General features: G+C 40.7%; 2 protein-coding genes across 5 annotated transcripts in view; both read right to left on the bottom strand.

The window, feature by feature from the left end:
- MPHOSPH8 (M-phase phosphoprotein 8) overlaps nt 1-4668 on the bottom strand; it is a 48685-nt gene extending 44017 nt beyond the window's left edge. For all 4 annotated transcript variants that reach the window (XM_013968186.2, XM_013968188.2, XM_013968187.2 and 1 more), the window contains exon 1: nt 4274-4668. In XM_013968186.2, the coding sequence (XP_013823640.1) occupies nt 4274-4498 (225 nt within the window). In that variant the 5' untranslated portion in view covers nt 4499-4668. The remainder of the gene's footprint in view (nt 1-4273) is intronic.
- PARP4 (poly(ADP-ribose) polymerase family member 4) overlaps nt 8369-20151 on the bottom strand; it is a 72329-nt gene continuing 60546 nt past the window's right edge. Inside the window, exons 32-34 of the mRNA XM_018056522.1 lie at nt 19763-19862; nt 14821-14953; nt 8369-9251 (exon numbers count right to left, since the gene is read on the bottom strand). Coding sequence (XP_017912011.1) covers nt 9056-9251; nt 14821-14953; nt 19763-19862 — 429 coding nt within the window. The 3' untranslated portion in view covers nt 8369-9055. The remainder of the gene's footprint in view (nt 9252-14820; nt 14954-19762; nt 19863-20151) is intronic.

Below are 20151 nucleotides of genomic sequence, written 5' to 3'. Positions count from 1 at the left end.
AACATTCATTCACAATAAAAGTATTTAGCAACCAGAAATAAAGGGAATCTCTTCAACAAAAAGTAAATATACAAAAATTAATTGCATAAGCAACAAACAGTAAGACAAGGAAACTTTCCAAAGAATCATCTACCACTGCACTGGAAAATCAATAACACCTAAAAGTCAATTTACTAAAACTTCAACATAAAGTTATAAAAAAGTTATAAAGTTATAAAACAGGATTTCTCTGGTGGTCCAGTGGCTAAGACTCCTTGCTCCCAATGCAAGGGGCCTGGGTTCCATCCCTGGTCAGATAATAATTTGCATGCTGCAACCAAGAATTCACAGGCTGCAACTAAAGAGATCACATCTGCAGAAACTAACAACAACAAAAAACATCCCACACATCACAACTAAGACCAGGTGCAGCCAAATAAGTTATTTTTTAAAAAGAGAGTTATTAAATATTATTGAAAAAATTAAATTAATCCTAAATTTATCCACAAATTCAATGCAAGTCTCAATAAAAACTCAAAGTTTTTGTGTGCAAGGAAATTGACAAGTTGATTCTAAAATTTACAATGTTAAAGAATAAAAAGAAAGATTTGCTCAATGAAACCTGACTCCTACATTACACTATACACAAAATCAATTACAAGTAAAGTGCAAACATAAGTCAGAAAGACAAAACAACACAGCTTTCAGAAAAGAAAAAAAAAAGAATTATTTAGAGTAAGGAAAGATTTCTCAAACCAGACATTAAAAGCACTCAACATCAAGACAAATTAACTTTTCCTACATTAATCATATTCTATTTACCAAAAAGACACAGCAGGAAAAGAGTTTTACATGACACCAGTCACAAAGGGTTTGAATCCAGAATACAAGAAATCAATAGACAACTCAGTAGAGATCTGAAAGGGCAGTTCATAAACGATAACCAGATGATGACTAAATATATGAAAAGACGCTCAATGATTTCAACGCTGATTTCTAATGTAAAATCCAGAAAAATATAAATTACAAGTAGGAAATACCAACAAATACATCACCACTACTGGCTGAAAATACAGACGGATTATCAAGTGTTGACAGGATGCGAAACGAAAGGAATTCTCCTAAGCCAGCAGTAGTAGTGTAAATTGGTACAAATACTTTTGAAAATAGTTTCTTAAAGCTGAAGACACGCATCTTGTCCTCCTAGTGTATACCTCCCACTCCTAGGTATATAGCAAGACAACCAAGAGAAACATTTGTGCACAATACACCAGGAGACACGTTCAGTGGAGTTCCTGCCTGTTAGTCACTCACTCGTGTCTGACTCTTTGTGACCCCATGGACTGTAGCCCACCAAGCTCCTTTGTCCATGGAATTATCCAGGCAAGAATACTGGAGGGGGTTGCCATTTCCTTCTCCATCAGTTAAGTTCACAGAAGCATTATTCAAAACTGGAAACAACCCAGGTGCCCAACAAAAGTAGTAGAAAAGATAAAACTGTAATATATTCATACAACTGAATACAGTTGACCCTTTAACAACATGGGTTTGAACTGTGGGATCCACTTATATGCAGATTTTTTTCAATAAATATATTGGAAAAAATTTTAGAGATTTTCAACAATTTGAAAAAAGCTGCAGATGAACCATATAGTCTAGAAATATTGAAATAATTAAGAAAAAAGTATGCAAAGAATGCAAGAAGAATATGCAGATGTTGGTCTATTACTACAAAAGCATAAGATGAGTGACAGTTAATGGAAAATTAATGTGTTAAGTTTTCTTAATGTGTTATAACTTTGCTTTCAAAGAATTATATTATCATTCTTTTCTAATTGGAGAAATTGAATATTAGCTTATTATTCAAGGTAAACAATGTCTTTAAAAATGTAAGTGTTTCTGATACTATATTATAAATATGACTGTAATACTGTATGCCATAAAATTTTTCTAATGATTTGTTCTTTAGTGTCTAGGTTAGACTGCTGTGCTGTGCTAAGTCACTTCAGTCATGTTTGACTCTTTGTGACCCCCATGGATTGTCCACGGAATTCTCCAGGCAAGAATACTGGAATGGGTTGCCATGCCTTCCGCTAGTGGATCTTCCCAACCCAAGAATCTAACCTGCAGCTCCTGCGCCTCCTGCACTGCAGGCAGATTCTTTATCACTAAGCCACCAGGGAAGCCCAAACCAGGCTACTGTGAAGCAACTGTATCGATTACACTGCTGCTGCTAAGTTGCTTCAGTTGTGGCCGACTGTGTGCGACCCCACAGACAGCAGCCCACCAGGCTCTGCCTTCCCTGGGATTCTCCAGGCAAGAATACTGGAGTGGGTTACCATTTTCCTCTCCAATGCATGAAAGTGAAAAGTGAAAGTGAAGTCGCTCAGTCGTGTCCGACTCTTTGCAACCCCATGGACTGCAGCCCACCAGGCTCCTCCCACCATGGTATTCTCCAGGCAAGAGTACTCCAGTGGAGTGCCACTGCCTTCTCTGATTGATTACACTAGGCTACCATAAAACACTGAATCATTCAACTTTTTCACATTATCTTTTCATTGTTGATGTCAGTATTACTAGTAATACATACAACACCAAAATGTTTTATTTAAGACAATATTGATGTAGGCTCTGACAGGTAATTCATCTTGTAAACAAACAATGTAAATAGGGTAGGCAATACCATTAATATATTTTCTTCTCCTTACAATTTTATTAATATTTTCTTTTCTTTAGTTTACTTTTTTATTAAGAATCCTCCCAACCCAGGGATCCAACCCAGGTCTCCCACATTGCAGGTGGATTCTTTACCAGCTAAGCCACGAAGAAGCCCTTCATTAGAACACAGTATATAATACGCATAACATACAAAATATTTGTTAAACTGTTTACACTATGGTAAGGCTTCCCTTTCTGGTAAAAAAGCCTTTAGTAGTTAGGTTTTGAGGGAGTCAAAAGTTATACTGGCTTTTCAACTGTGCGGGGCCAAGCATCCCTAGGGCCCAAGTTGTTTGAGGTCAACTGTACTAAGCAGCAACCAGAAAAAAAAAAAACAAAAAACAAAAAACCATAGCTCCAACAGCAGGGATTAAATCTCACAAAGATGTTACTGAGCAAAAAAAGCAGATGCACACCAAACAAATATAGTGAGATTCCACTTAAAGGAAAAAGATTTTAAAGATGGGGCTTTAGGTGCAGTTCCTACAATCCTTCGAAGCTAACAAAATAAAATATTGTATCAAGAAGTGAATCACCTTAATTGTGAAGACATTACCGTCTTAACTATTTTCTGAATATTTCCCACCTGCCTGGCACTATGTTAAATGCAGGGGATACTGCTGCACCTCTCACCTCAAGGTACTTAAAACGTAATTGGGAAAATTAAATACGTAAGAATGTCCCTAACTTTAACTAACAATAATATTGTCGACATTGGACTTTTAGTTATTTATCCCCCACTGGACAAGAGAATCTTTTATGTCAGCAACTGTGTATGCTACAATTCATCTCTATATCCTCAGGACCTAACACGGCACCTACCAGGCAGTAACTGAAAACTAAACTCTACCGAATGAATGCGGAAAAAGAAAAAAAAAGTAGCATACGACAAATGGGAAATGAGAGACAATTAAAAAAACATAGGGAATAAAAAGGACAGGGAAGCCTAGCGTGCTGCAGTCCATGGGGTTGCAAAGTCGGATACGACTGAGAAACTGAACTGAAAACACAACACACAGAGGACCATCGTGTAGGGCCTTTGGTCACCCTACACCCATTTACTAAAATATATTATCTTCCCATTGTCCATCCTTACACCCACTCACCTTCCGCCAGGCCACAACTGGTTCACTCACTTAACAACCTGATACACATTAAGCAATTGCTGCATGCTAGGCACCGGACTCAAGTGCCAGCGTTAACAAGTTAATAAAGAGAACAGTCTCTGTACTAAGGGAGTTCACAATCTAGCAAGAGACCAACATGTAAAGAACGAAGTCTTGAAATGTAAAACAGCGGTCTACACAGTTTCGTAAGGGCACAAACGGAGGAAGCACCTCATTCTGGGGGTACCAGGGTCAAACAAGACACTGAGCAGGGCTCCCTACGAGGGATGGGGAAGCGCGGGGCAGAGCGCGGCGAAGACACTCGGTTCTCGGAGCCGAGACGCCGCCCTCGCGCCGAGGACGGCGGCCTAGTAGGGAGCCCGGGTCTCAGCGCCCCCGCGGCTGGACCTCCGCCACACTGCCTCCGGAGCCCCTTTGCGCGGGCAGCATCACCCCGGGCCCGCACCTACCCCTTCAGTCTTCATGTCCAGGATCTTCTCCACCTCGAACACATTCTCGCCGTCCTCCTCGCTGTCCCCGCCGGCCTCCTTTCCTTTCGCGGCCACGTCCTTCTCTTTGCCCCTCGCCCCAACTCCCTCTCCTTCGACTGCAGGCGACTGACCATTGCCGTCGACACCCGAACCAGGAACTGTAGCCACGCTGGCTCCTTCCGCCTCCCCCTTCGCCTCCGCCATAACGGAGCTCTCCAAGCTGCTAGGAGAGGGGCCGCTAAGCGAGCCCCTCTCTCGGCTCCGAACCCCGGCCAGTCGGACGCGGTTAACTGGAAAGCGCCAATGGCAGGCTCGGGACAGAGGTGCGACGCTCGCGCACAACAAACACGTCAACGCGGGCGCGCCTCAGCCCCGCACCGCCCACAGGAAGTAGGTGGGCGGGCCGAGGGGGGAGAAGCGCCTTGGGCGGAAGGAAGAGCCGCGACATAAGGCCGCGGCGAGAGTCTCGGGGTAGCGTCGGCGGGGCGGGGCTTTGGGCAGTGAGGTGGGGAGCGGGGCGGGGAGTGGGCAGGCGGGGCTTGCGGGAAGCAGGAAGGGAGTGGAGCAGGCGGGCCAGAGAGATACCCGGCGAAACCTCTTCCCTGGCCGAATGCTGTCCACATACCGGGATTCTTATCTGGGTGATGTAGCTAGGATAAACGCCTAGGATCCAATCAAACGCAACTCATAGTGCTGTTACAGTTTAGGGGAGTGCTGTTTAAAGATAAGGAAAACGTTTATTTTCCAAGTTCTAGTAGGGATTCTCCGCATGGCCCGCCCCCCCCCCCGCCCGGAAAATCAGAGAGCGTGATAAAAAGTAATTTGCCCAGGTTATAAGTGATTGACCAAAAGTGCCCCCCCAAATGAATTCTCGCCCACAGTTCAGTTCAATCGCTCAGTGGTGTCCGACTCTTCGTGACCCCATGTACTGCAGCACACCAGGCCTCCCTGTTCATCACCAGCTCCCGAACTTAAGCAAACTCATGTCCATCGAGTCGTTGATGCCATCCTACCATCTCATCCTCTGTCGTCCCCTTCTCCTGCCTTTAATCTTTTCCAGCATAAGGGTCTTTTCCAATGAGTCAGTTCTTTGCATCAGGTGGCCGAAGTATTGGAGTTTCAGCTTCAACATCAGTCCTTCCAATGAATATTCAGGACTCATTTCCCTTTAGGATTGACTGGTTGGATCTCCTTGCAGTCCAAGGGACTCTCAAGAGTCTTCTCCAACACCACAGTTCAAAAGCACCAATTCTTTGGTGCTCAGCTTTCTTCATAGTCCAACTCTCAGACGACAGGAAAAACCATAGCTGTGACTAGACAGACCTTTGTTGGCAAAGTAGTCTCTCTGCTTTTTTAATATGCTGTCTAGGTTGGTCATAACTTTTCTTCCAAGGAGTAAGCATCTTTTTATTTCATGGCTGCAGTCACCATCTGCAGTGATTTTGGAGCCCAGAAAAAGTCTGTCACTGTTTCTACTGTTTCCCCATCTATTTGCCATGTAGTGATGTCACCCTGCTTATTTAACTTCTATGCAGAGTACATCATGAGAAACGCTGGACTGGAAGAAACACAAGCTGGAATCAAGATTGCCAGGAGGAATATCAATAACCTCAGATATGCAGATGACACCACCCTTATGGCAGAAAGTGAAGAGGAACTAAAAAGCTTCTTGATGAAAGTGAAAGAGGAGAGTGAAAAAGTTGGCTTAAAGCTCAACATTCAGAAAACGAAGATCATGGCATCTGGTCCCATCACTTCATGGGAAAGAGATGGGGAAACAATGGAAACAATGTCAGACTTTATTTTGAGGGGCTCCAAAATCACTGCAGATGGTGACTGCAGCCATGAAATTAAAAGACGCTTACTCCTTGGAAGAAAAGTTATGACCAACCTAGAAAGCATATTGAAAAGCAGAGACATTACTTTGCCAACAAAGGTGGGTCTAGTCAAGGCTATGGTTTTTCCAGTGGTCATGTATGGATGTGAGAGTTGGACTATGAAGAAAGCTGAGCACCCAAGAATTGATGCTTTTGAACTGTGGTGTTGGAGAAGACTCTTGAGAGTCCCTTGGACTGCAAGGAGATCCAACCAGTCCATTCTGAAGGAGATCAGCCCTGGGTGTTCTTTGGAAGGAATGATGCTAAAGCTGAAACTCCAGTACTTTGGCCACCTCATGAGAAGAGTTGACTCACTGGAAAAGACTCTGATGCTGGGAGGGATTGGGGGCAGAAGGAGAAGGGGATGACAGAGGATGAGATGGCTGGATGGCATCACTGACTCGATGGACGTGAGTCTGAGTGAACTCCGGGGGTTGGTGATGGACAGGGAGGCCTGGCGTGCTGTGATTCATGGGGTCGCAAAGAGTCGGACACGACTGAGCGACTGAACTGAACTGAACTGATGGGACCAGATGCCATCTTTGTTTTCTGAATGTTGAGCTTTAAGCTAACTTTTTCACTCTCCTCTTTCACTTTCATTAAGAGGCTCTTTAGTTCTTCTTTGCTCCCACAGTAGTTAGGTGAAATATTTTTCTCTTTGTATTGCAAATTAGCAAATAGAGACTTTGTGGCAGAGGAGCTTTTTCTTTAACTTTGAATTTTGTTGATTGATATAAATGCACAAGGTGAGAATTGTGAGCGAAGTCTTATTTGGGGTAAAATGAGAACTCTGTGCAGAAGACAGGCTCTCCCCAGCACTGGAGGAAGTGCTCCTAAGAGGTGGGGGCTCAGCACAGGTGTGACTTCAGTGAAGGGAGTACTCACACTCAAGCACCTGCTTTGGCAGAGGGCCGCTGCTAGTCGCTAGGAGCAGGTGTCCTTGTTAATGACTTTAGTGCTTTTCTAGGTATGAGGAGGTGTGAGAATTGGGCTCATAAAATCTCCAGAAAATATCTGAAAGCCAGTCCTGCAAGTTTTTCCCAAAGCACCGTCTCATTCCTGATCCTGGCCCCAAGTTCCTTTCAGGGGGTGTTGTAGGTCAGATTGCAGTGGCTAATGACCTCATCCTTGTAGAGGCAGATGGCAAGTGACAGTTTTTAGTTGACAACTTAGTTTATAAAATTAACTTTTAAATTAACAGAGTACGACTCTGATGCAGCAGATCTTTGTGCTGGCTCGCTAAGAGCATCCTAGGTTTTAGGAACATAAAGATAAATACATCACAGCCTGCCCTCCAGGGACTCTCAGCCTCTAAAGAAGGACAGCAATTCTAATAATTTGAGATATTTACAATATTAAATATTTTAAATAAAATATTTAAATTATAATTAAAAATATTATAAAGCAACATCAGTTGATGGGGGATAGCTTATTATTTCATAATTCTAGCTAATGAGAAGAAAATAAAAGAGAATCACAATATTTCTTAAAATGATTCAGACAACAGCATCATTAGCTGAAAGACTGATAAGGAACTGGATGTTGAGTATCTCTCCACAGATATATGCTGGTTGTAGGGAAACAACTTCATATTGGAAAACTGCTAATCAATGTTAACATTATTAAAGCAGATAAACCAGACTTCATGGTTCACATTGACAAAAACATTGATCCTTAATCTCCTCGGGACTACAGATTTAATTCCCAGTTTACAGGAAATATGGGGAAAGAGAAATGGACACAGTCAGACATATCCGGAATGTGGGACATTCGGTAAGACAGCAAGAGGGGAGAGAAGACTGTTCTACATGTAAAACAATTGACAAAATACTTTAAGTCTTGATGGGGGTCATTACACTACTCTGCTTTTATGTATTTTTGAAATAAAAACTAAGTATATACGTTCCTTGTAAAATTTTTTAATTTTTTTAATTTCAACTTTTAAAATTCAAAGTGTGTAAGACAGAAATAAAGTTTCTATTCCTCAGAGGTTTGGAATATGACATCATAGATTTCTATCTCGTAAACACCTATTTGTATAGCTTTTAAGATGAGCTCTATTGCATATGCTGGATGATGGCACTATGTATATATGCACATGATACCTGTGTGTGTCAATGTGTCCATGTTTCTGTAAGATGAATTTCTAGAAGTACAATTCCTACCAGTGGAGTTTACAGGTCAAAGAGGGTAGTGATTTAATTTTTTCTCCCAGTTTTATTGAGATATAATTGACATCTAGCACACTATAAGATTAAGATGGCAGCACCATGTTCTGATTCTCAAACATCATGAAATGATGATCACAGTAAGTTTAGTGAATATCCACCACCTCACACAGATATAGAGTAAAAGAAGAAGAAAATCATGTTTCCTTGTGATGAGAACTCAGGATTTAGTCTCTGAACAACTTTCACATGTACTATATAGCAGTGTTTTATATTTTCATGCTGCATATTACATCCTAGTACTTATTTATCGTGTAACTGGAAGTTTGTACCTTCTGATCACCTTTATCCAATCTCCACCCTCCCCCAACCTCTGGTTTAAAAAAAGTCTGTAATATTAGAATTTTTATCTAAAAAAGTTTTTTTTTGGTTGTACTGCTTGGCTTGTGGGATCTTTGTTCCCTGACCAGGGATCAAACCCAGAATCACAGTGTTAAAAGCTCGGAGTCCTAACCACTGGATCACCAGGGAATTCCTTGAAATTTTTATTGTATAGTTGCTTGTTAGTTCACTGAAACAAAAGCCTTTTTCCATTTATTTTAAAGTGATTGCTATACTGAATAAAATCATAATTAGACTTCATTATAGGCATCTATTATATCTGATTATCATATACATGAGGCATGAGTGCATGTTAAAAGACAAGTGCATGAGCGTCAGCCTTGGCTGTGCTTAAGGAGCCTGTGAGGAGGGGAGCGGGCATCTCTGGGCAGGATCCCCAGCAGCTGCTTGGTGGCAGAGTCCCAGTCTTTACCCAGCTCCAGCCGCTGGCAGATGGATGGGTACTGCCCTTCAGTTCTTCTGAGCCACTCACTGGCTTTCTTTATTTTCTCACAATCCCAGGGAATATTCCTAGATTAAACACATCTTTCCATCAATTTCAGAATATAATTACATATGAAATGTCATGTGGTACCAAATCTAGCACATTATATCAGACAAAATCTGTCAAAAATTAAGATTATAAAAACAGTTCTCTTTTTTTTTCCTTTGACATTTTGTGAAAATTCTTCCACCTGCCTGACATGGTGCATTTAACTTATTCAATTACTTGGAAACAGAGTAGCCCCCTCACTGCCCAGCTTCCCCGCATGTGACACATGTTCTTCTCGCTCCAGGACAACTACAGCTTCTCCAGCCCTTTACATGTTTGCTTGTTGTCATCTCCTTTCTATCCTTCAAGGACAAGCTTGATGCTATTTTACAAAGGCTTTCATTTCTCTCTCCTTTTTATTGTCCCAGGAATTCTCAACTCCATTATTTACTTGTAAAGTACCTGAGAGTCACCCAAGATACTGGTATATATTTAATTTTAGCACACAAATGAGGAACAACTTACTTGTAAAATGTGCATAACATAAAAACTTCAAGTTTGTGTCCAGAAAATGGTGTCAATTATTCAAACTAAAGACTCAGAAAAACCATGGGATCGCTCATTAGTATTAGTTAGCTACTTCTTCATTGTTTTGTTGTCTGCTAGAACTTGCTAGCAAACAAGTGGTGACATATACCAAAGAATATGGGGGAAACTGAAAACCTGGAGAATTTTCTCCATCTTCCCCGCCCCTGCCCCCCCAACCATGAACTGGGAAAAGGCCATCAGAGTAGTGTGGTAGTTTAGAGTTGGGTTCAAATCCTGCCTCTGATCACACAGCACTGGTTGTGATATTGGTTTTTTGTTGTTGTTGGCCACCTGTCTTGTGGGATTTTAGTTGCCTGACTAGGGATTGAATCCTGGCCCTCAGTGGTGAACCTGCAGAGTCCTAACCATTGGACCACCAGGGAATTCCCTAGTTGTGTGATATTGTTACAGCTTTCATTTATCACTGGAAGTCTGTTTCTTCAGTTATGACAGTGATACAAGATCCTATGGGTTTGCTGTGGGGATTAACAAAAAGCATGAATTTAAAATTTAACAGTCTCTGGCACAAAGTTGGCAATCAATAAATGTTAGCTGAATATGATGACATGAACATACTAAATAGCTGGCATACCCAACATGGCTAAAAAGACCCAATAATTATTAGTCTACTGACAGTTACTGACTACTGAAAGCAGCAAGATGATTTTAAATATTCTCATGAATCCAGATGGCCTGTAAATTTTGATGGTTCTACTAACATGAAAATTTTGTTCATATATCTCCAAGCAACATGCTACTGCATTAATGTTATGTACATCATGAAGCCGAAAATATATAAAAGCTTTAAATATGCATAAATAGGAAACAAAAATTACTTAAAATATTGTTATAAAGTGCCAACAAATCATTTTGCCCACACAATAACAGTGATAGGGTAACGGCATGGGTGTTATGATGTGTGATGGAATATACTTCACCGTTTTTCAAAATCTTGACTTAATAGTTTGTGCCACTACAATTCAAAAGGAGACTCAAAGTTATTAATACTTATTCCAGCGGATATCATAATTGGGAAACATTTAAAAAGAGGAGGTGGCTCACTGGTTGTGCCTGTAAATCAAACAGTCCCTTCCACTAGTTCTTCAAGGTATTAGTCTAGATATTCATTTAAAACATGTTGCTTTTTAAAATTAAGTTATATATTACATATAGTTAAATGCTCAGTTAATTATTTTCTGAGTACCTCTTTCGTGTCTGGTGCTGTTGGGAGTAGAGAATTTATTAATTTATTTATGGCTGAGCTGCATGGCTTGCGGGATCTTAGTTCTAAGAACAGGGATTGAACCTGGGGTGTTGGCAGTGACAGTGTGGAGTCCTAGCCACTGGACCAGCAGGGAATTTTCCAGAAGTGGAGAATTTAATCGGTCCTTGAACTGGACATGGAACAACAGACTCGTTCCAAATAGGAAAAGGAGTACGTCAAGGCTGTCTATTGTCACCCTGCTTATTTAACTTCTATGCAGAGTACATCATGAGGAACGCTGGACTGGAAGAAGCACAAGCTGGAATCAAGACTGCCAGGAGGAATATCAATAACCTCAGATATGCAGATGACACCACCCTTATGGCAGAAAGTGAAGAAGAACTAGAAAGCCTCTTGATGAAAGTGGAAGAGGAGAGTGAAAAAGTTGGCTTAAAGCTCAACATTCAGAAAACAAAGATCATGGCATCTGGTCCCATCACTTCATGGGAAAGAGATGGGGAAACAATGGAAACAGTGTCTGACTTTATTTTTTGGGCTCCAAGATCACTGTAGATGGTGATTGCAGCCATGATATTAAAAGACGCTTACTCCTTGGAAGAAAAGTTATGACCAACCTAGGAAGCATATTGAAAAGCAGAGACATTACTTTGCCAACAAAGGTGGGTCTAGTCAAGGCTATGGTTTTTCCAGCGGTCATGTATGGATGTGAGAGTTGGACTGGGAAGAAAGCTGAACACCGAAGAATTGATGCTTTTGAACTGTGGTGTTGGAGAAGACTCTTGAGAGTCCCTTGGACTGCAAGGAGATCCAACCAGTCCATTCTGAAGGAGATCAGCCCTGGGTGTTCTTTGGAAGGAATGATGCTAAAGCTGAAACTCCAGTACTTTGGCCATCTCATGAGAAGAGTTGACTCACTGGAAAAGACTCTGATGCTGGGAGGGATTGGGGGCAGAAGGAGAAGGGGACGACAGAGGATGAGATGGCTGGATGGCATCACTGACTCGATGGACGTGAGTTTGAATGAACTCCGGGAGATGGTGATAGACAGGGAGGCCTGGCTACTGTGATTCACGGGGTCGCAGAGTTGGACACGACTGAGCGACTGAACTGAACTGAACTGAACTGTGAGAAGGTACAAATAGATTTACTCATTTATTTTAGTTTTATCTAAATTATCTCTCGGAGAAGGCAATGGCACCCCACTCCAGTACTCTTGCCTGGAAAATCCCATGGATGGAGGAGCCTGGTGGGCTGCAGTCCATGGGTTGCTAAGAGTCGGACGTGACTGAGCGACTTCACTTTCACTTTTCACTTTCATGCATTGGAGAAGGAAATGGCAACCCACTCCAGTGTTCTTGCCTGGAGAATCCCAGGGATGGGGGAGCCTGGTGGGCTGCCGTCTATGAGGTCACACAGAATTGGACATGACTGAAATGACTTAGCAGCAGCAGCAGCATATTATCTCTAAGAGATGAGAACTTTTTCTTAAATGTGAAACTTAAAAATAGTTATGAATATTCTTTAATATCACAGAATATTCAGGTAATGTTTAAATTTCCCTGTCTTTTTTTAAAAGAAAAAAGTACAATGGGTCTCGTTCAAATCAGGATCCAAATGAGGGTTATGTTTGCCTCCTTTCAAACGTCCTTCTATTTTTTTTTTAAATGTCCTTTAATTTATAGGTTTCACGTCTCCTCTCTTTTTTCTCTTGCCATTTATTTCCTCATATTCCAGACACTGCTGACTACATTCCCATGGTATAATTTAACATGTTCAACCTCTGTTCTCTGGTACCTGGACTTTATTAGGTAAAAGATTTACACAGTTTCAAAGTCTCATAAAACAAAGTACACGAGAAACCTAACTTCCATTCTGTCTCCTCCTTCTCCGTCAAAGAAAATATTTTATTAGTTTTGTTAGTTTTCCCCTTATCTTGCCTTTTTTGAAAAAAGTGTGTGTGTGTGTGTGTGTGTGCATGTGTGTATATACACAACACTGTATCATATGCATGGGTACAGATGCAGCTTTGATGAGCAAGCAGAGTGTTCATACCTGCCGCCAAGGCCTCTGTGGTACCAGGCATCAGCCAAGGGCTGGGGCCCTTGAACTTGTCACATCCTTGTCACACGCTGCCACATTTAAGCATAAAACTTAGGGAGGTCCCAGAATTCTAGATCTGAACCTGGTCTTCTAGGTGGTTACAAAGTTGTATTTGTTGGGGTAGAGCTTTAAACGTATTTAACTGCAAGTTAAATCTGCAATTTTAAAATACTTAAGACATATAGCATGTAAGTTTCTATTTGTATTCTTGTCCCAGGCCCAGGAAATGTTAGATTTTCCAAAAGCACATACAAGCCATGTGCTGTAGTGAGAGGACCACTGAACCAGGAGCCAGCAGCACAGTAACTCTCTGAGCCATTTTCTGCGCAAACACTGTCCGACCTGCACACAGTGGAAGAGCTCCAGTGAGAGGCTCCCTTGAACAGTTATCTCTGTGCTTATACTTCGCTGCAGCTTTTTACAAGGTAGTTAAGAAATGGTTGAGCCTTTTTTTTAACTAAATAATCCATCTTCATCTTCCACATTCCTGCCCTCCATACACACACTTGTGAACTACAGCCTTGAAAAAATGTTTTCAAATAGGAAATAGTTGTAAAATAGTTATTTCCAATTACTTCATAAAAACATAGCTGATTTGTAATCGCTCAGCATAAATTACGATCCACTTTTATTCAATGTAAAAGTGGTTAAAAAAATTGTTACTCTCCAGTTCCCCTTCCCATTGGATCTGAACCCTGGTCTCGGTGGCCATAAAAGCTGTGCTTATAGTGTCCGCTGTAGAGCATGTGGGCTAGTTTCAAAGAAGGCTGAATTCTCTTGGAACTTGTTGCCTCTACCGCTTGTAAAATAGGATCATCTTAGCCTTAAAGGGAGACTGTATGTGAAACTGGTAGTTGGTGTAGTAACTGCTGACTAGTATTTTTGTATTTGGGAGGTATTTATCAATAGCTTTCTTGCCTCCTGATCAATATTTTTCCCCTTAAGATCTGTTACCAGTAAAGCTGTTTTTATCTAAGTGGATCTAGAGTTGGGAGAGAAGCACTACATGAAAAGGCAAATGAGGAGACAGGATGTTCTTTTAGGTGGAAACACTTGTTTTGTTTTTTGCTGACGCTGCTACCTGGCATATAAATGACCAATAAAAGACTCGCGGATGTGAAAAAATTTGTTAATTTTTAAAGATAAATTCAAAGATGATTTCAAAATGCAGAGGTTTATTATACACAAAAACTTACAAAATAAAAAAAAATCAGTAAAAAATATTTATTCCACTATTTTCTGGAATAAAAATATATATAAAGACAAATTTTCCTTTAGCCATATTCATAATGTTTTAGGACTTGGGGTGCTATTTATGAGCACCTAAAGTTGCTTCCTGGCCTGCTCTCTACCCGTGTCTTGCTTATTACAAGAAATCCACTAAAAGAGTTTGGTTGCTGACTAGGGTACCTAATAGGAATGTATTTCCCCATAGCCTAAACAATTTCTTTTCATGATTAAGATAATTCTGTGGGGAGAAGGGGCATCATTGTTAATTTAGGAATTACTCTCCGTAATTATTACACTGGATCCACAAAACAGTACAATAAAAACCTGGCCGACACACATACACTTGCTACAGCTTCTTTTGCTCATGATGAAAACAAACAAGATGAAACAAACAGGCTGAGGGCAAATAGATAAACAAATATAATAAAAAGAAATGACTGAAAATATAAATGAGTTAAAGTCACCTGGGAATGGAAGCATCGTCCAGTCTCATCAGCGATTTGACGATTATTCCCTCCTGTTCCAACTTGGTGCGAAGGAACTGCAGCACTAGAAATGTAGCGATCAGGTCTAGAAGGCGCTCTCTTCCTCTTACACCTGGAAGTGAAGCATTTGTTTATGTCTGTTAAGAGACACTGCATCCCAAACAGTACCTGTTTATAACAGTTCCGTTGAAGAATTACATTAATATTACTATTAAACCAGAACACATGAGCACATCATAAAACTCTGTAATACTTACCAAGGTCCTTAACTAGCCAGCTATTTAAATAAAAAAGGAGGGCAACTGGAACAAGTGTCTATCATAGTATCCTGATGGTTGCTAGGCAACTTAATTCCATCCAGAGTCCCCCCTGCACCCTAACTTTCCAAATATCCAGAGATGTGCGAAGTTCACTGAAAGAAATTTAGTTTCTAGGCTCCTGCTGCAAATACCTCAGAGGAATAAACCTAAGCATACAACAGATGAACAACTGATACACTGATTAGACCACTGTATTAATATCGAATTATTCCTAGTGATCAGTAGTCTTGGAATAGACTTTCTAGCACTGCTCGTGCCTTGAGGGCCCAGTCAGTAAAACAAAATTTAGATAATTTTCATGTTCCTATAAATGCTCTGTTTGACCAGAAGTACTACACACTCAGGCAGCCAAACCTGCAACTGTTAAATCAGCTCCCAGGCTCTCTGCTTATTTTTTTTGTTCCCGGGTCTTTCTGAGAAGTCGGATATGCACCAGTCAATCAGAGGCACTTCCTGTCCCCTGCTGCCCCCTCCTATAAAAGCTAGCAGCCCCCTCCCTTACTGTGCCTTCTCTGGGCTCGAGACTGGAGTCTGCCTGCTTCCTGAAGTGTGAGATTAAAACCTTTTTTGCTTTTCAAGATCAATAAATAGCTCTCTTTGATGATTTTAACAGTACATACAGGTAACCAGTGTCCTTATCCAAATCAAGATATTTTACTCTATTATGAAAAATACCAACATTGAAAATGAATGCTTATATCTACTGAGCCCAGAGATTGACCCATTTTTATTTTCTAAAAGCACAGCACAGAGGAAATGCAAAAATTCCTAGCAATATATGATCTCCCAAGACTGGATCTCCCAAGTGCTATATTCAATATGCCAGCAAATATGGAAAACTCAGCAGTGGCCACAGGACTCGAAAAGGTCAGTTTTCATTCCAATCCCAAAGAAAGGCAATGCAAAAGAATGTTCAAACTATTGCACAATTGCACTCATTTCACACACTAGCAAAGTAATGCTCAAAATTCTCCAAGTGAGGCTCCAACAGCACATGAACTGAGAACTTCCAGGTGTCCAAGTTGGATTTAGAAAAAGCAGAGGAACCAGAGATCAAATTGCCAACATCTACTGGATCATACAAAAAGCAAGAGAATTCCAGAAAAACATTTACTTCTGCTTTGCTGAATATGCTAAAGCCCTTGATGGTGTGAATCACAATAAAGTGTGGACAATTCTTAAAGAGATGGGAATATCAGACCACCTTACCTGCCTCCTGAGAAATCTGTATGCAGGTCAAGAAACAACAGTTAGAACCAGACATGGAACAATGGACCAGTTCAAAATTCGGAAAGGAGCATGTTAAGGCCGTATATTGTCACCCTGCTTATTTAACTTCTATGCAGAGTACATCATGTGAAATGCCAGGCTGGATGAAGCACAAGCTGGAATCAAGATTTCTGGGAGAAATATCAATAACCTCAGATATGCAGATGACACCACCCTTATGGCAGAAAGCAAAGAAGAACTACAGAGCCTCTTTATGAAGGTAAAAGAAGAGAGTTAAAAAGCTGGCTTAAAACTCAATACTCAAAAAACTAAGATCATGGCATCCGGTCCCATCACTTCACGGCAAATATATGGGTAAACAGTGGAAACAGTGAGAGACTTTATTTACTTGGGATCCAAAATCATTGCAGATGTTAATTGCAGCCATGAAATTAAAAGATGCATGCTCATTGGAAGAAAAGCTATGACAAACCTATACAGTGTATTAGAAAGCAGAGACATTACTTTGCCAACAAAGGTCTGTCTAGTCAAAGCTATGGTTTTTCCAGTCGTCATGTATGGATGTGAGAGTTGGACCATAAAGAAGGCTGAGTGCCGAAGAACTGATGCTTTTGAATTGTGGTATTGGAGAAGACTCATGAATCCCTGGGACTTCAAGGAGATCAAACCAGTCAATCCTAAAGGAAATCAATCCTGAATATTCATTGGAAGGACTGATGCTGAAGCTGAAGCTCCAATACTTCGGCCATCTGGTGGGAAGAGGCAACTCATTAGAAAAGACCCTTATGCTGGGAAAGATTGAAGGCAGGGGGAGAAGGGGATGACAGAGGATGAGGTGGTTGTATGGCATTACCAACTTAAAGGACATGAGTTTCAGCAAGCTCCAGGAGGTGGTGAAGGACAGGGAAGCCTGGTGTGCTGCAGTCCATGGGGTCACAAAGAGTCAGACACAACTGAGCCACTGAACAACAAGACTGAATCAGGAAGAAAAGTAGAAAATATCAACAGATCAGTTATCAGCAATGAGACTGAACTGGGTGGGTGGGGGGGAACACACCAAAATCCTCCCAACAAACAAAAGTCCAGGACCACACAGCTTCACAGGTGAATTCTAGTAAAACATGTGGAGAAGAGTTAACATCACGGTTCAATATCCACACACTGATCAATGTGTTCAACAAATCGAGGGATAAAGATCATATTAGCCTCTCAATGGCTGTAGAAAAAGCTGGATTGCTTATTAAGCATCTTATTTTTTAATTTAGGCATTTATCTCTATGAACTTCTCTCTTAGAACTGCTTTTCCTGTACCCCATAAATCTTGCTATGTTGTATTTCCATTTTCTCTTTTCTTTTCCATGGGATTTCCCAGGCAAAGATACTGGAGTGGGTGCCATTCTCTTCTCCAGGGGATCTTCCTGACCTAGGGACCAAACCTGCACATCCTGCATTGCAGGCAGATTCTTTACCGCTGAGCCACCAGGTGACAGAGGAGCCTGGCAGGTTACAGTCCATGGCGTTGCAAGAGTTGGACATGACTTAGCAACTAAACAACTATAACAACCACCACAATTTCTATTTTCATTTGTCTTAAGGTGTTTTTTTTTATTTTTTAAGGTATTTTTTGATTTCTCTTTTGACTCACATTTTCTTCTGTAACATGTTGCATAATCTCCACATATCTTTGAATTTTTCAGTTTTCCTTGTGTCCTTCTAGGACTTTCATGGTTTTACATTTGTTCTGGTGGATCCTCTGAAGGCTTTGCTTTAGGCCTTATTAGGGTGGGACTGTTCAATTTTTTCCCCCTTATCCTGTCGGACAGTTCTTGATCATGAGATATAGTCTCTTCTAGGGTTTCAATGGAAAGCCTGAGACATTTATCAAGCCTAATTTGTTGTAATCTGAACACCAAATCCTGTCTTCCTAACACTTGGTGACAGGTGAAATCTCTGCTCAGCCCTCTAGCTTCTGGATTGTGGCTTTTATCTGGATTCCTTGAAGGCACAGTGGTGTATGTATAGGTTAGGGGACAGCCAAGGATCTGAGGGAGATGTGTGTGGATAAGTCAAAATTTTTTGTTTATTATGTCATTCCATGCAATTTTAAGTGAACAGACTTTGAGAAAATCTACCGGGAGTATTACACAGATGATGCCAATATTGATGAGAATGTTTTACATAAGGTAAGAAGAGGGACCACTGACACTATCACCCTCCGAAATTTGTACATGCCATACAAAAAGAATAAACAAAGTTTACTGGCATTTAATTAGCATTATTCTAGGCAATCTATGAATTATGATACGCCTGAACAATTGCAGAATCTTCAGAGTAAAACAAAGTATTTTCTTCCACTAGCAGATATAGCAGTTTGTTTCTCTAAAAACAAGCAAATAAATCAACACAACAAAAACCACACACACAATCCCCAAACCAAAGTTGAGGGAGCTTTCAATGCAGCTTTCAGAGCTCCCTGCTCTGCGGTCCCCTCCATTAAGTATTCTCACCTTTAATTTTGAGGTGCTTTCAGCCTCAAATGCTGACCCCTGTGCCATCATCGCATGAACACTTTCTGTTTCAGTTCTAACCTCCATGTGCCTCGTCAACTGAGAAGCGCCTTCAGGTGAAAAGCTGGATAAAAGTGGAGCTCACCTAATTTGTTTCTCTTCTTTCAAGGTTTGTGTCCCTGCTAGTTTCTGCCTGCTTCTGATTATATTCCAGGCCTTCAGAGAGTGGTTTTAAAATATTTTGTCTAGGGTTAATAAATGTTATTGGCAGGAGTTAGTCAGCTCTTCTTTCACTCCAGAAACTAGAACACTCTGCCGGTGCAAGTTTTCATCCTTATTTTTGGTCTAGTGCAATTCAAAGAGTACATTTCCCAACTCCCTGTGTTAATATCTGGGTGGGGCTCAGAGGCTCATCCTTGCCACATTTCCTCTCTCTCCCTCTGGTCTACCAGGTGGATGATGCCAGAGTAATCTTTTCTTCTTCTTTTCTTTTCACCAGGAGTAACTGTAAAGACACATGTTGGTGACGGTCGAGTTGCAGTATAGAAGGAGTCTACGTGTCCAAACTGCTGTGTGGAGTGGAACTTTCCTGTGGACCAACACCTGACTATGAGGTGTGCGTGAAAGTGATCTTTGTGTTTAGGCTACTTGGATCTTTTTACAGCAGTCACTGCTACTTATGCTAATAGATCTGCACAGGTAGTACCCTACTTAATGGTAAAGATGACTAGAAACTCGTCCCATTCTTTGATGATTAACAAATGTAATCCCTTTCACATGTAACAAATATATTAGAACACTGGTTTACAAAAATGTGTAACATTTAAGAGCATGACATTTATAAATGGAAAAATGGTGACATACCTAGAGATCGAATGCCTTTTTGTTCAAGAAAGCTGTTTAAAATATTTGTGTTAAGTTTTAATATAAATCCCAGTTCTTGTGTAAGTTTCCAGCATCCATCCTATGAAATTAAGAAAACAAAATTTCAGCCACATTATTACAATTTCATTACATGAGTTATGTGATCAATAATATGTTTTCAATTCAGGGAATTAAGACATCTTTACTGTAAAATCAAAGTTTTTTCATGTGCAAACAGTATTATTGGGAATCTCATAAATACTATGGACAGTAAGTATTATATCTGGTGGCATTTGTAATAAAGCAGTAGAGGGGTTCAAGTATGGAGGTTTTTTAAAATATTATACATTTTTTTCTTCTAGTAATTCTTTGAAACAATGTTTCTCAAA

Source organism: Capra hircus, chromosome 12, assembly GCF_001704415.2.
Source record: "Capra hircus breed San Clemente chromosome 12, ASM170441v1, whole genome shotgun sequence".
NCBI classification, from domain to species: Eukaryota; Metazoa; Chordata; class Mammalia; order Artiodactyla; family Bovidae; genus Capra; species Capra hircus.
This window is presented reverse-complemented; position numbering and strand designations above follow the sequence as displayed.